General features: G+C 41.7%; 1 protein-coding gene across 21 annotated transcripts; it reads left to right on the forward strand.

The window, feature by feature from the left end:
* Nucleotides 1–1,718: 1,718 nt before the first annotated feature.
* On the forward strand, nucleotides 1,719–11,396 carry LOC103547707 (zinc finger protein 181). 21 transcript variants are annotated; one of them, XM_070632555.1, is made up of 6 exons: nucleotides 1,719–2,205; nucleotides 3,060–3,134; nucleotides 7,400–7,520; nucleotides 7,782–7,877; nucleotides 9,151–9,224; nucleotides 9,444–11,396. In XM_070632555.1, exons 2-6 carry the CDS (start codon nucleotides 3,126–3,128, stop codon nucleotides 10,635–10,637), a joined length of 1,494 nt encoding a protein of 497 aa, XP_070488656.1. In that variant the 5' UTR covers nucleotides 1,719–2,205; nucleotides 3,060–3,125; the 3' UTR covers nucleotides 10,638–11,396. The 21 variants fall into 21 exon arrangements, with proteins under 21 accessions (XP_070488656.1, XP_070488648.1, XP_070488647.1 ...); XM_070632558.1 differs by lacking the exon at nucleotides 1,719–2,205 and adding an exon at nucleotides 2,341–2,480 and having other exon boundaries at nucleotides 2,987–3,134; nucleotides 7,779–7,877; nucleotides 9,093–9,224; XM_070632551.1 differs by lacking the exon at nucleotides 1,719–2,205 and adding an exon at nucleotides 2,341–2,480 and having other exon boundaries at nucleotides 2,987–3,134; nucleotides 7,779–7,877.
* The last annotated feature ends 2,544 nt before the right edge of the window (nucleotides 11,397–13,940 follow it).

The following is a 13,940-nucleotide window of genomic DNA, read 5'->3' on the forward strand; positions in this document are numbered from 1 at the left end:
AAAAACAAAACAAAGCAAACTGAGTGAAGAATTCAAAAAACAAATTTACAGGGGCTGGCCCCGTGGCCGAGTGTTTAAGTTCGCCTGCAGATGGCCCAGTGTTTTGTTGGTTCGAATCCTGGGGGCGGACATGGCACTGCTCATCAAACCACGCTGAGGCAGCATCCCTTATGCCACAACTAGAAAGACCCACAACAAAGAATATACAACTATGTACCAGGAGGTCTTTGGGGAGAAAAAGGAAAAAAATAAATAAATTTAAAAAATAAAATAAAAATAAATTTACAAAGAGATTCATAAAACCTTGAGTTATTGGTACTATCAGATGCACATTATGGATCAACTGTGCCTACAATGTTACAAAAATCTTTGAAAAATCGAAATAAGAAAAATCCCCTGGAAAGGGAATCATGAACAGTAAATAGATCAGAATAAATTATCCAGAATGCAGTACAGAGACTGAAAGATGGAAATTACAGAGGAGAATTTAAGGCACGTGGAGGATAGAGTGGAAAGACCTACTTTACAGCTAATTGGAGTTCACAAGAAGAGGAGAGGGAAAGAATGGGGAAAGGGCAGTATATGAAGAAAGAAAAATGTGCTGAGCACAGGAGGATGCCACTTCACAGATTCAAGGGGCTCAACATATCCCAAGCCGGCGATAAATGGGAGAACTTAACGTCCTGAAACATACAAAAACTGTAGAAAACACATTTGGTTACTGAATCCAGGTCAAAGTCCAGGATTCTAAAGAGGAAATAAATTTTAATATCCTAGTCTCTGCACTCCCCCTTTAACATCTTGCATTTTTCTATGTAAGTTGAACTTTAATATTAAAAAGGCCTTTGTTCTAAAAGAACATTGAACAAAAGACATGCAATTGTCAGAGCAGGAAATACTAAAGCCAACAGACACATGAAAAGATTCTCAATCTTATTAACAATAATTGAAATGCAAATTTAAACCATGATGAGTTATAATGTCACACTTAGCAGAGTGGCAAAATTGGAAAGTTTCACAAAATCAAGAGCTGGCACTGATAGTTGGCAACCAAAATAACTATGAACTATGATAGCAGCGCAAATTGGTACAACTGGAAAACAATTTGCCATTGTACAATAAAGACGTAGATGGGAATACACTTTGCACTGGCAAATCTTTCCTTGTTACATACTCTAAGCTTGGAGAGGAATCTAGCTGATGTGACAATGTTTTTTAAAACTACTGCTGCTACCGGGGTTAAATTCCACAGCCACAAGATGTACCAAAGTGGAAGCACTGTCTAACGAATCTTATGCACATGAGTACATGACCTCTACAAGAAAATTCATAGTCGTACTTTTTATAATTTTAAAAAATAAATTAAATTAAATTTAGAAAAGAAAGTAAAGGGAACAACCCACATAGACACCAACAGTAGATTGCTCTGGCCTATGCGCATGTGTCCAGCGCCCATTTGCCTGGGCTGGACAAGGACACAAACTAAGAAGCGCGTCTGGGGACAGGCGGGTCAGGCTCTGTCAGTTACGGGAGCGATTCTTCCCAGGACTGAGGTCCTTGTCCTCAGTGAGCTCCCTCGAGTCTGATATTTCTGAGCCTTTCGAGGGCGAGTAGCACTTCAGAGCGGTCGTCAGAGTCACACCGATGACGTGACCGCATGAGTTGCCGGGAAGTGTCGCTTGTCCTCAATTATTGTTGTGACACCCCAGACACATGGCATTTTGGGAAATATAGTCCAGGGCAAGTGGGCGCCAAATGCTGCGGGCACACACGAGCTGGACAGCGTGGAGAGGGTTTCTGATGAGAGCCCTACCAGGGTAGAGGCCAGTTCCTGTCCGGCAGCAGCAGGGGCCGCCCGTGCGCGGGCAGAAGAACCTCTGTGCGAGCGAACGAATGACCCGGAAGACCTTTCGCGGCCGCATCATCTTCTGGGAAGTGTAGTTTTGTGGTTCGGAAGTCATTGTCTTCACAACGCCCGTAGAGGGCTGCCGTTGGTTCTGGGAAGCAGAGTTCTCCAGAGACGACTGTTGTCCTCTCGATACTTTGCATCTGTGTCCTGCTTGAGCCACTCTGCGACGACGGCCCCAGGCGCTGTGGTTTCTTAGGGAGCCCGGGCCGTTTTTCTCGCGGTGCGCCGAGAACGCGTGCGGCCGCGGAGACTTCTGGGACGTGTGGTTTTTCAGGAGGCTACCGTGCGAGGCCCCGGTAACTTTTGTCCCTGAGGCGGAGTCGCCTTAGAAGTGCTGCTCCGGGCTGGGGCCCTCGCCCTTGGTCCGCCTCGCGGTAGCTTCTGGCCAGCCGGCGGATTCTCCGTCCTGGAACCTGGGAGGCCTCTGGGCAGGGTGCGGGGGCAGCGGCTATCGTCCGCTAGGCGCGACCCGGCGCGTCGGGTCCTCGGAGGTGCCCGCCTTGGACGCCTCGGGGCACCGGGCGAGGCCCAGCGCGGGCTTCGGGGCCCGGAGGTCCCGCTGCGGAGTCAGGCAAGTGTGGGGCCCGGCGGGCGGCCGGCGGGCCTCAGGCCAGCGGCCCCGGGCCCTGCTGGTCTCGGGGTCTGCCCCGCGGTGTGCGCGCCGGCGGGGCCCTGGCTGTGCGGGCCGCTCGGGCCTGCGCGGAACGGGGGAGCCGGGAGGACGCGGGCGAGCGGGCGTGCACAGCCCGCGCTGGGGCAAACGCCGTCTGCGGTGGTTTCTGTCACCCATCGTGAAGCTGACGCTTCCCAGTTGTGTAACCGTGAACAGTTGCTGAGTTTGTTTCCTCGTCGTTTAAAAAAGAAATCCGTAGTACCGTGAATGCCCGCCGTGCATGGTGGTGGAGATGGAGCGGACTCTTGACACCGTTACTGTTGTTTTCCGAGTGTGTCTCCTCTGTGCAATAGTTGATGTGCGCGCAGGCGGCACCCGGTGGCTACGCCGTGCCGGGGAACGCTGTGCGAGTCAGGGCCAGCGTGGAGCCCTGGGAGCCGCCTCCAGCGTGCTTTTCCCTCTAGGCGCGTGGCAGAGCTGCAGGAGAAGCCTGCGTTTTCCTGACGGCTTTTTCCTGTTCTTGATCCGCCTTCCCAGGACGCTGCCCTTCTGTAAGACGGGAGCCTGCAAGGAGGCCTGTTGACTATCGGGAACTGCGAAGTCATGTTCCAGGTAAGTCGGCGTGTCCCCATCTTCCTGAAGCACCTAGCAGGCCTCCGGAGTGCTTGCTTTGCTTCTCCTACCAGTTTCCCCCTTAAGAAGTCCTTAAAAGACTGGATCTCTGATTCCTTTCGTTATGGGAAAGGCTGGAGCCCGCAGAACTCCAAAATGCTGTCTTATCTCAGTGCTCCTCTTTCCTAACAGTTTTCTGTTAGAAGCCTCAGTAGTCTTGAGCAAAACTTGTTTTTTTATTAATTCAAAATTCGAGTTGAGAATTTTAGGTTATTTGCTTTATGGTTATCAAAGCTGTATAATGTGGTCTGAATTAATGGTACCTCAGTCCTTTCAGTTGTTCAAGTCAGGAGATGTTTGGAGTCATCCTCGATTCCTCCCATTCTCTTATAACTCACATGCGGACACTGCAGTTGATCTAAAATATATACAGGATGTCTACAGAATCGGCCACGGGTTACCCGTCACCGCCACCTCCACTGTCGCCCTGGTCCAAGCCACCTAGATCATTGAGGTAGCCCCCTAGCGGGATTCTCTGCTTGTGCCCTTCACCCTCTTCAGTCTCTTCTCAGTACAGCTGTCACGGTGATCCTCATGTTGTCTAAAATCCTGTCATTCCTCAGCTTGAAAGTCTTGGTGCGCTACCTCAGAGTAGAAGTCAGCGTTCTATATGACTTGAAAACATTTGTACACTTAGGCTCTCTGTTACTTCTCTGATCTCATCTTCCTTCTCTGTCTCCTTGTTACCTGTGGGCTCCAGCCACAGAGGCAGCTGCCTCCAGGCCTTGGAAGTTGCTGTACCATCTGCTTGGAATAGTCCTTCCCGAGACATGCCCAAGTGTGCGTTCTTACTGCCTTTTATTTTTGCTCAATGGTTGCTTTCTCAGAAAAGCTTCCCTGAACACCTATTTAAAGTTGCAGTTACCTTCTCTTGAGTATCACTTCCTCTCCTCCATCACTGCTTTGTTGTTTTCCACGGCACTTATCACTCATTATATGATACACTGTATAGTTAGTAATACATATGCTCATTGTTTGTCTCCTCCCACCGAGAGGGATATTTTTTCTTTTCTGTTGACTGTATTATCTTTAGTACCCAGAGTGGTACCTGGCACAAAATGGATGCTTAGTATATAGTTGTTGAATGAATGAGTGATGCAGAAATAGTGGGGCAGAATCATGGGTGGAAGGTGAAGCCTGCACAAGAGAAGGGATGAGTGGCAGATGTGCGTGTTGGGCAGAGTCTGGTTTCTTGAAAATATTAGAATTGAAAAAACTATTTTTTTTCAAGTAAAAGCTAAAGTGAACTAATTGCCAAACCGTTCATTGACTCATTTTCCAAACACTTGTGAAGTACCTGTTAGGAAGAAACTTACATAGGTTTGAGTATATACTGACATGTGGGACTTCATGATCTAGCACAAGACTGTCTAAGAGAACTTTCTACAGTGGTGGAAATTTCTATATGTGTGCTGTCCAGTGTGGTAGCCACTAGCCCCGTATGGCTGTTGAGTACTTGAACTGTGGCTAGAGTGACTGAGGAACTGAATTTTTAATTTTATTTAATTTGTAATTTTAATTAATTTAGATTTATATAGCCAAATGTGGCTAGTGGCTACTGATTGAGCGGTACAAGACTGGCAGAAAAGTAAGAAAGCATAAGAAGTTAACCTAAGTGCTAGGACAAATACCCTAAGTTCTTCTGGGGACAAAGATAAATGAACATCCCAGGCTGCCCAGGCAATTGAGGGGGAAGGAAGAGCTGAAGCGCCCCTGGGGAAGCAGGGCTGGAAGTGGTTTTCTGGCCCACAGTACTGGGGAGGCAGAGGTGAAAGTGAAGTTATACTGAACTGGGAGAACGCCTCGAGTTTAGGTAGAGAGGCATAAGAGAGCCCTTCAAGGAACTGCAAACATTTTCTAAAGTGGTGGTTCTCAAATGGGGCGATTTTTGTCCCCCTTAGCCCCACCCATAGGGGACAGTTGATAATGCCTAGAGACATTTTTGGTTGTCACAACCCTACAGCAGGAGGGGAGTTGCCAGTAGCATCTAATGGGTAGAAGCTAGGGATGCTACTCAATATCCTACAATGCACAGGACAGCTCCCCACAACAAGGAATTATCTAGCCTAAAGTGACAGTAGTGCCAAGGTTGAGAAACCCTGATCTAAACAAAGAGCAAAGAGTATCTATTAATGAGATTATGTAGGTTTTCTTCTTTAGACTATTAATTCAATGACATTCATTAATATGTTTTCAAAGTTTAAAATATGAAATATCTTTGCATTGGTGGAATAAAACATTGTGTTTTATGCATTTAATAGGGTGTTGTGTTTTTTTTTTGCAGTCGTGTGTCGCTTAAAAACAAAGAAATGCATCCTTAGGTGATTTTGTCGTTGTGCAAACGTCATAGAGTATACTTACACAAACCCAGATGGTATAGCCTACTGCACACCTGGGCTAGATGGTTCTAATCTTACGGGACCACTGTTGTATTTGTGGTCTGTTGTTGACTGAAACGTCATTATGCAGCATATGATTGTATTTGGTTTATCAGGTGCGATTTGTGAAAGCCAATCGTTTTAAGACCATCGTGGACAGTAGGAAAAGATGGAGAATTTTTCAGCTCATATGACAAGGGTAGCATAATCCTAATACCTGGGTGAGAGTAAATACAAATGTAAAAAAGAATTTTCCCTGGTTCCAAAAGGGAAGGAGACCGTCTCTCTCTTTCCATTTCCTTGAGAAAAACCTGTAATTGTAAATCCTTTCTATGTCCCTTTGAGATACTTGTAAACCTTTTTCAAAGCTAAATAAGCCTCTGCCAATTTTACGAGGCAGTAAAGTCTTTCTTAAGGGCCTTGGAGCCAGTTCTTTGAAATGGAAACATGAAGGGAGATGCACCTGTCTCCCTTTCTTTGCGAGAGTTTAGCCTAGGCTGCTGGCTTCAAGTTCTATCCACCTACTTGTCATAAAGATAGACAAGTTTTGTTTTCCTTTGGGGTAAAGGCAGATGGCCACTCCAGTTACCAGGTGAATTTAGGGTGAACTATGTACAGCAAAAAATGCTGTCAAATCCTCTTACTCGAGGACAAGTTATTATTTATTTTGAAAACATACATGTAAAGGATTATACCTGCCTGGTTTTATAAAAGGGTGAGATTTCTTTCTGTCCTTGCAGTCTCATTACTGATTGCCTGTGAAGTGTATTACAGTCTGGTTTAATGCTTATTCAATAATAAAACTGTTCTCTTTCTTGTCTGCATTGTGGAGTGGATTCTCTGGTTGGCAGATTTGATTTTTAATTCTTTCCTCAACACCTCACAAAGGTAAATTCTCTCTTTAAAACCAGAGAACAGTGTCACGGGTAGACATACATGCAAAATATCCAAATAAAGTAATAGAATATTGAATCACCCACTCTTGGATGGAAAAATTTACCATAGCCAAACAATGTCTATTTCACCAATGAAAGATAGTAATGATGCCATTTTAATTGCATGCGCATATTATCTACATTTCTGGGACATATTATAATTCAACTAACCAGTAAGCTCTTATTGAACATTTAAGCTTTTCTAAAGTTTTGCTATTTTAAATAATACCATGAGTGAGTGCTGTTGAGAAGAAATCTGTTTCCTTAAAATATTTTTCTTGAAATGTATCCTTTGTTTTATTCTTTGCCCTTACTTTAAGATCCTATTCAAGGGCTACCTATGGCATGAAACCATCCTTTAGTCTTTTTGCCCAGGGGTCTCAAATTATTTTGATTATAGATTGATTATCAGTATACGGTTGAGTTATATATCATAAATGTTTTTGTTTTTTGTTTATAAATTAGTTATGTTTATGTCTGTCTTTAATATAAAGATATCTTTTTTCAGAACCTGTTGGATCACTTTTTCTTTTGAACCTTAGTGGATCATCATTTTTTATTACTTACCTAGCATGTAAACTATAAAAACATGACTAAGCTCTTGTCCATGTGCTGTCAAGAGTTGAATGCTGATTTTTAAAAGTTTTATAATTCTATTCCCTTTGACAAAGTTAACTCTCCTAAAGCATAGCTCTTGTATTTGTCTTTTACCCTTATTGTATAACAATGTCAAACACATAATTATCCAATTATTACTCAACTTAGATTCCTGATCCTTGTTACAACTGCTAAATCTTATTCCCTTCTTCCACAGCCAGGGTAATTTTACCCTGTGATTGGTGACAGAAGAGACCTGGGCTATGGTTGAGCCTAAATGTGTTTACTGTTTCAGGTGACATTTAGTGATGTGGCCATAGACTTCTCTCATGAAGAGTGGGGATGGCTAGATTCTGCTCAGAGGGATTTATACAAGGATGTGATGGTGCAGAATTATGAGAACCTGGTCTCTCTAGGTAAGCATATCTCCCCCTCCACCCCACTGAGGGAGATCTTTCTTCTGCCACTTCGAGTTACTAGAGATCCTCCTGAGTAAATTGCTGCATTTTTATTTCACGTTTCCAAGGAAACGTATAGCTCTTTTATGCGCTGCCTGAAGCTTATCTTTCCATTTCAGTGAACATCCTTCAAACCTTCCTTTTGTCCCTTTTGTGATGGTGGCCTCTCCTCCATGAGGACCACAGCTTAAACAAGTTGTGTATTTTTTCTACAAGCAGGTCTTTCTATACCTAAGCCATATGTGATCACTTTATTGGAGGATGGGAAAGAACCTTGGATGGTGGAGAAAAAACTGTCAGAAGGTGTGTATTCAGGTAAGTTATGGTGAATCAGGCAAAAGAGATCTTTGTTAAAGATGCTTGTAGAAAGTGTGGAGGCGGGGGCCGGCCTGGGGCACAGCGGTTAAGTTCACTCGTTCCGCTTCTCAGTGGCCCGGTGTTCGCCGGTTCAGATTCTGGGTGCGGACATGGCACCTGCTTGGCACGCCATGCTGTGGTAGGCATCCCACATATAAAGTAGAGGAAGATGGGCATGATGTTAGCTCAGGGCCAGGCTTCCTCAGCAAAAAGAGGAGGATTGGCAGTAGTTAGCTCCGGGCTAATCTTCCTCAAAAAAAAAAAAAAAGAAAGTGTGGAGGCATTTTAGGATATTTTAGGGATACTATCTTCAGAGATCCCAAATGTAACAAAATTAAGGGATCCTTAGCTTAGATTTCAAAACCACCATTTCCTGTCTCAAATTATCATCTTTCTGTATTACTTGTGTCATCTCAAAAGTAGAGGATTTTGCCGTCATAATTCAAATTATTTTATTTGAAACAAAATAAAGCATATTATTATTTTTAAGTCTTCTTAAGGAAAAATATATTGATGGTTTTAGGCTAAGAGAAACTGTCAGTGAAATGGAAAGTCGCTTTTCCTCTAAGATTGAGCTTCAAAGATGAAATATAAACATAAGTGTTAGAGAAAGTAAGGAATGTGTAAGAAGGTTTCTAGGAACAATATTTTCTAATGTCCAGTAAGTGATATGATTTCACATAGATCCTGCATAAACTCATAAAGCCTAAATCTTTCTGAACCGTGAAGAATATTTAGAATATTTTGTTGTCATTGTAACTGTTTAATGCAGCACTATAAATTCTGCATTTTAAGCATACTAATATGACAGCAAATTGAGATTCATTGAAGGTTGGGGAACCAAGGCTGTGAGGCAAAATGTGGTCTTTCACATAAATATAGGTAGAAAATGTTGGCTTGGGATCCAGAATGCCCTCCACATTTTCTTTCTGATAGTTTCATTTTTTTCCACCTACTGATTGCCTGTGTTTAACCCATGTCCCATCTTACACTCTGTTCCAGCCTCTCTGAGCTGTCTGTATTCTCAGTGCTCCATTCGAACTTTGTTCAGAAGTCACTGAATATATGAGAGTTGTCAGAGCCATGTGTTTTGGGGGGGGGGGGGGGGGACGACTTTATTTTTTATCCAGTTTTATTTTTATCTTTATTTTTATTCTCTTATTTCTACCATAGGAATTCCTTTTCAGGAAGAACAGAAAAAGCAGTGTTTCTCTTTCTTGGTATATTTCAGGTTGGGAATCAAGATGGGGAAACAAGGAATTGTCAGCAGAGGAGGATATTTATGATGAAGGTTCACCCAAAACGGTAATAATAGAAAAAATTATAAAACAAAGTCATGAATTTCCAAATTTTAACAAGGACCAGGAATATGTAGAGAAGTTGGAGGGGAAGCTCGAAAATCAGGTAGAACATTTCAGACCAGTGACCCTCACCTTTAGAGAAAGTCCCACTGGGGAAAGTGTTTACAAATACAGTACGTTTGGAAGCATTTTCCACTTAAAGTCTATTCTTTCTGAACCACAGAGAATTTCTGCTGAAGGGAAATCACATAAACATGATACATTTAAGAAGAACTTACCAAAAAAGTCACTTATAAAAAAGGAGAATATGAGTGGTGGGAAGAAACTTTTGAATTCTAATGAAAATGTGGCAGCCTTCAGCCAGAGCAAATCTCTTACCCTTCACCAGGCTTATGACAGAGAGAAAGTCTATACATGTGGTGAATGTGGGAAGGCCTTTGGCAAACAATCAACCCTTAATCGCCATTGGAGAATTCATACAGGAGAGAGACCCTATGAATGTCGTGAATGCGGGAAGACTTTTAGTCATGGCTCATCCCTTACTCGACATCAGATAAGCCACAGTGGAGAGAAACCTTACAAATGTATTGACTGTGGGAAGGCCTTTAGCCATGTCTCGTCACTTACTAATCATCAAAGCACTCACACTGGAGAAAAACCATATGAATGTATGAACTGTGGAAAGTCTTTTAGTCGTGTTTCACATCTCATTGAACATCTGAGAATTCATACTCAAGAAAAACTCTATGAGTGTCGAATATGTGGGAAGGCCTTCATTCATAGGTCATCTCTCATTCACCATCAGAAAATTCATACTGGAGAGAAACCTTATGAATGCAGTGAATGTGGAAAAGCCTTTTGCTGTAGCTCGCACCTTACTCGACATCAGAGAATTCACACTATAGAGAAACAATTTGAATGCAACAAATGTCTGAAAGTCTTTAGCAGCCTCTCATTTCTTATTCAGCATCAGAGTATTCATTCTGAAGAAAAACCCTTTGAATGTCAAAAATGCAGGAAATCCTTCAACCAGCCTGAATCACTGAGTATGCATTTGAGAAATCACACTAGATTGAAACCTTACGAATGTAGTATATGTGGGAAAGCCTTTAGTCATAGGTCATCCCTGCTTCAACATCATAGAATTCATACTGGAGAGAAACCCTATGAATGTATTAAATGTGGGAAGACCTTCAGCTGTAGTTCAAACCTTACTGTACATCAGAGAATTCATACTGGAGAAAAGCCATATAAATGTAGTGAATGTGGGAAAGCTTTTAGCAAAGGCTCAAATCTTACTGCCCATCAGAGAATACATAGTGGAGAGAAGCCCAGTGGTGCAGTAAGTGTGGAAAAGCCTTTAGGCCGTATGAATCACTATACAAGTGAAAAGTCATACAAGAGAGAAACTGTTTGAATGAAGTATTTGTAATATACTTTAGCCATAGATCCTCTCTGATTCAACATCAGAAAACTTATACTGGAGAAGTCTTATGAATGTAATGAATGAAGGTCTTTAGCAATAGTACAAACCTTATTGTACATCACAGTTCACACTGGAGAGAGACCATATGAAGGCAGTCAATGTGCCTTTAGCCAGTATTAATCCCTTAATTGACGTCAGTCAGTCCACAATGGAGAGAAACCCTATATATGTAACAAATATGGGAAAGACATTAGGCGATATGAATCTCGTATAAAACAAACATAGGAGAGAAGCAATATGAATATAAAAATTGTAGCAAGTCCTTCGTTTAAAGTGCATTTCTCATTCTATATCACAGAACTCACACTGGAGAGAAAGCTCCTGTAAGAAATGTAGCAAAGTGTTCACTAAATTCTAATCTTGCTAGACATCAGAAGATTAATGCTAGAACACTCTGAAGGATGTAGGAGATGTAGGAATTAAGTGTAAATCTTTCTTTGCAATGATGCTATTTGTAAACAATTTTGCAGGAGAGCAAACAAGCATAAGTGAATATGCATTTCTTATAGCAGTAGCATGCAATTTTACTCGAGTCCTACATAGAAGTTAGCTAATGGGCATGTGAAGATACTGAGTTGCCCACTGGATCCAGTAAATGTTATAAGGTTGAAAATTAAAACTGCAAAAGAAGTAAAAAGTGATGTGGATAAAATTTTTGGTCTCTAATAAAATCATTTTGTGTATAGTAAACTCTTTCACTGTGACACTGGTAATTCTTGCAGAATTTTCCACTACTTTCCTCTTGAAGAATTAAGATCAGCCTTTCTATAGTCTTCAGTGGGAGACTAGCAAGCCTAGAGAAAAGTGGCCTGATCTCTGCTAGGAGTGTCATTATTTTGGTGAGGATAATTCACAGTCCATTTCTAGGTGGCTTAATTCACACATTTTAATTTTTACAAGTGCTGTGAGAACATAACCAAGAAACATACTATGAGAGATCAGAACAGGCTTAACTGTGGATGTGCTTTTTAATCTAAATTCTAAAAGAAGAGTACTAATTATGTTGCTGTGTGGGCATATGCACTCTGGGGGTCATTCTGTGCAAAGCAGACAAGCAAGTTCTGTCATCTTTGCTGCAGCTAAACTCCATGATCTAATGTCTAGTTTTAAGTTTTGTGGCTTTGAGGAGTACTGCTGGCAGCAGCACTGGTAACAGCAGTAGTCATTTCTCCAACCCTGGATCATAATGGGGATTTACTTTGAAATTAATAGTCCAGAGCCATCCCCATTACTTCTCCAGCCTGCCCACCAATTTTGAAAGCATTAATTGCCTGCAATATGTGTCTTCTTGAAATACTTGAGAGTTTTGTTTTCTGCACTGTACTTTGACAGATGATTATGGTTTGTAAGGAGGATGGCTTCAGATATTCTAAATTTTAGATAATAAATGGAATAGTCTTTTCTGTCTCCATGGTTTCCTATCTTGTGATGATAAAGGTAATACAGATCAATGATTAGGATTGTGTAAATACTATTTAATGTAAAGGGCAGTTATGGACATTAGTCCCTCCTTATCTGCAGGGGATACGTTCCAAGACCCCCAGTGGATACCTGGAACCAAACTCCATATATACTATGTTTTTTCTTATACATACATACCTATGATAAATTAGGCACAGTAAGAGACTAACAACAATAAGAATAAAATAGAACAATTATAACAATATACTGTAATAAAAGTTAGGTGAATGTGATCTGTCTCAAAATGCTGCACTGTATTTCAGACCATGGATGACTGTGGGTAACTGAAACAGCAGGAAGTGAAACTGCGGCTAAGGGGGGCTACTGTAGCTCATGTTTCAGATTATGTTCTCTATGATATTTGATAGTAATAAGTAAAATTATTTTAAAAAGGAATGTCACTGATACGATAATTCTAGTGTGAAATGAGTGATAGTGTTTCCAACTTTAGACAAGTTATTCTCTGAGCCTAGTACTTGTGCTGCCTTAAGTGAAAGCCAAGAGGTGAAGGCACGTTCCATAGCAATTCTCAATAGAGTTAGTGGGTTTGGAATGGGATGGTGAAGTTTTAATATTAAGCAAGGACTTAATCTTTCCTTTGATTTATTTTTAGTCATGAGATTTATTTTGATATTCTATGAAATGTTGAAGGATCTTTGAGAGATTGATAATTAAGGAAGCATGGCATGGTATCAAACAAGGATTAAGAACAGTTGTAATTATGGATAGACTGGCTGCTATGTATATATAGTTGTGGGATAATGGCAGTATCTTTCTGTTTCTCACATTCTCTGTCCTTCAGCTCTCCCAAGCACTGGTACCTCAAAGGTGAAGTAGTCCTTTAATCCCCCAGATTTTATTTGCTTTCAATACACATAGTTTTATGCCATCTTATTTTGTTATGAGAGGATTCATCCAAATACCCATGCTTAGTCATTTAAAAAGCATGAGCATACACATGATAATGTTTTACAGTTGATTTGAAGTACTTCCCAGTGATGCTGAACTAGGGAAAGAAAGCTAGAGGGTAGAAATCCAACTTGCATGTATACTGGCTTTGTATGACCTTGGACAAATTACTTCACTTATGCCTCAGTTTCTCCATCTGTAAAATGGTGGTGATAACATGCCACACAGTTGTTACGAAGATTGAGTTAATTGCGATAAAATGCTTATGATGCCTGGTACCTCAAAAGCGTTCAGTGAGTACTAGCTATCATCATCATCATTATCTTCACATGACTGGTTCATCATTCTGGTCTCAAATGTCACATCTTCTGCTGGGTCTTCCTAGTCACTTGCCACTCTTATCTACTTACTGTTTCACTTTTTGGGGGGTTCTTATATGATGCTTCCATTTTCTTCCAACAGATTCTTACTTGGTATTTGAACCATTTTGAGGGGGAATATATTTATTACCCAAAACATTGTGAGGTGACGCAAAGAGCACCAGATAGGAGAAGATGAGACACGAATACAGCAGGGCTGCAGGAAGTTGGGAGGGTGCTCTACAGATGTGTTTTGGAGAAAGGGCAGAACGAAGGAGGAGGTCTCCATATGGAGGAGAGGTGAAGCTTTACCCAGTGAGACAAGAAGCCTAAAGGACTTTGGCATCACCTCTCAGTACAAGGTCTTGTGGGCTGAGTGCAACTGCCCTGACTGTTCCTGAATAGAGGTTACAACCATGTCATTGAAAACCTTCAATGATGCCTGGAATCACTAGCCTTGGGCTAGTCAGATGTGATTAGAGCCCATTGTGCAGTCGTTGGTAAA

The sequence above is a fragment of the Equus przewalskii genome, chromosome 9 (genome assembly GCF_037783145.1).
Source record: "Equus przewalskii isolate Varuska chromosome 9, EquPr2, whole genome shotgun sequence".
NCBI lineage: Eukaryota > Metazoa > Chordata > Mammalia > Perissodactyla > Equidae > Equus > Equus przewalskii.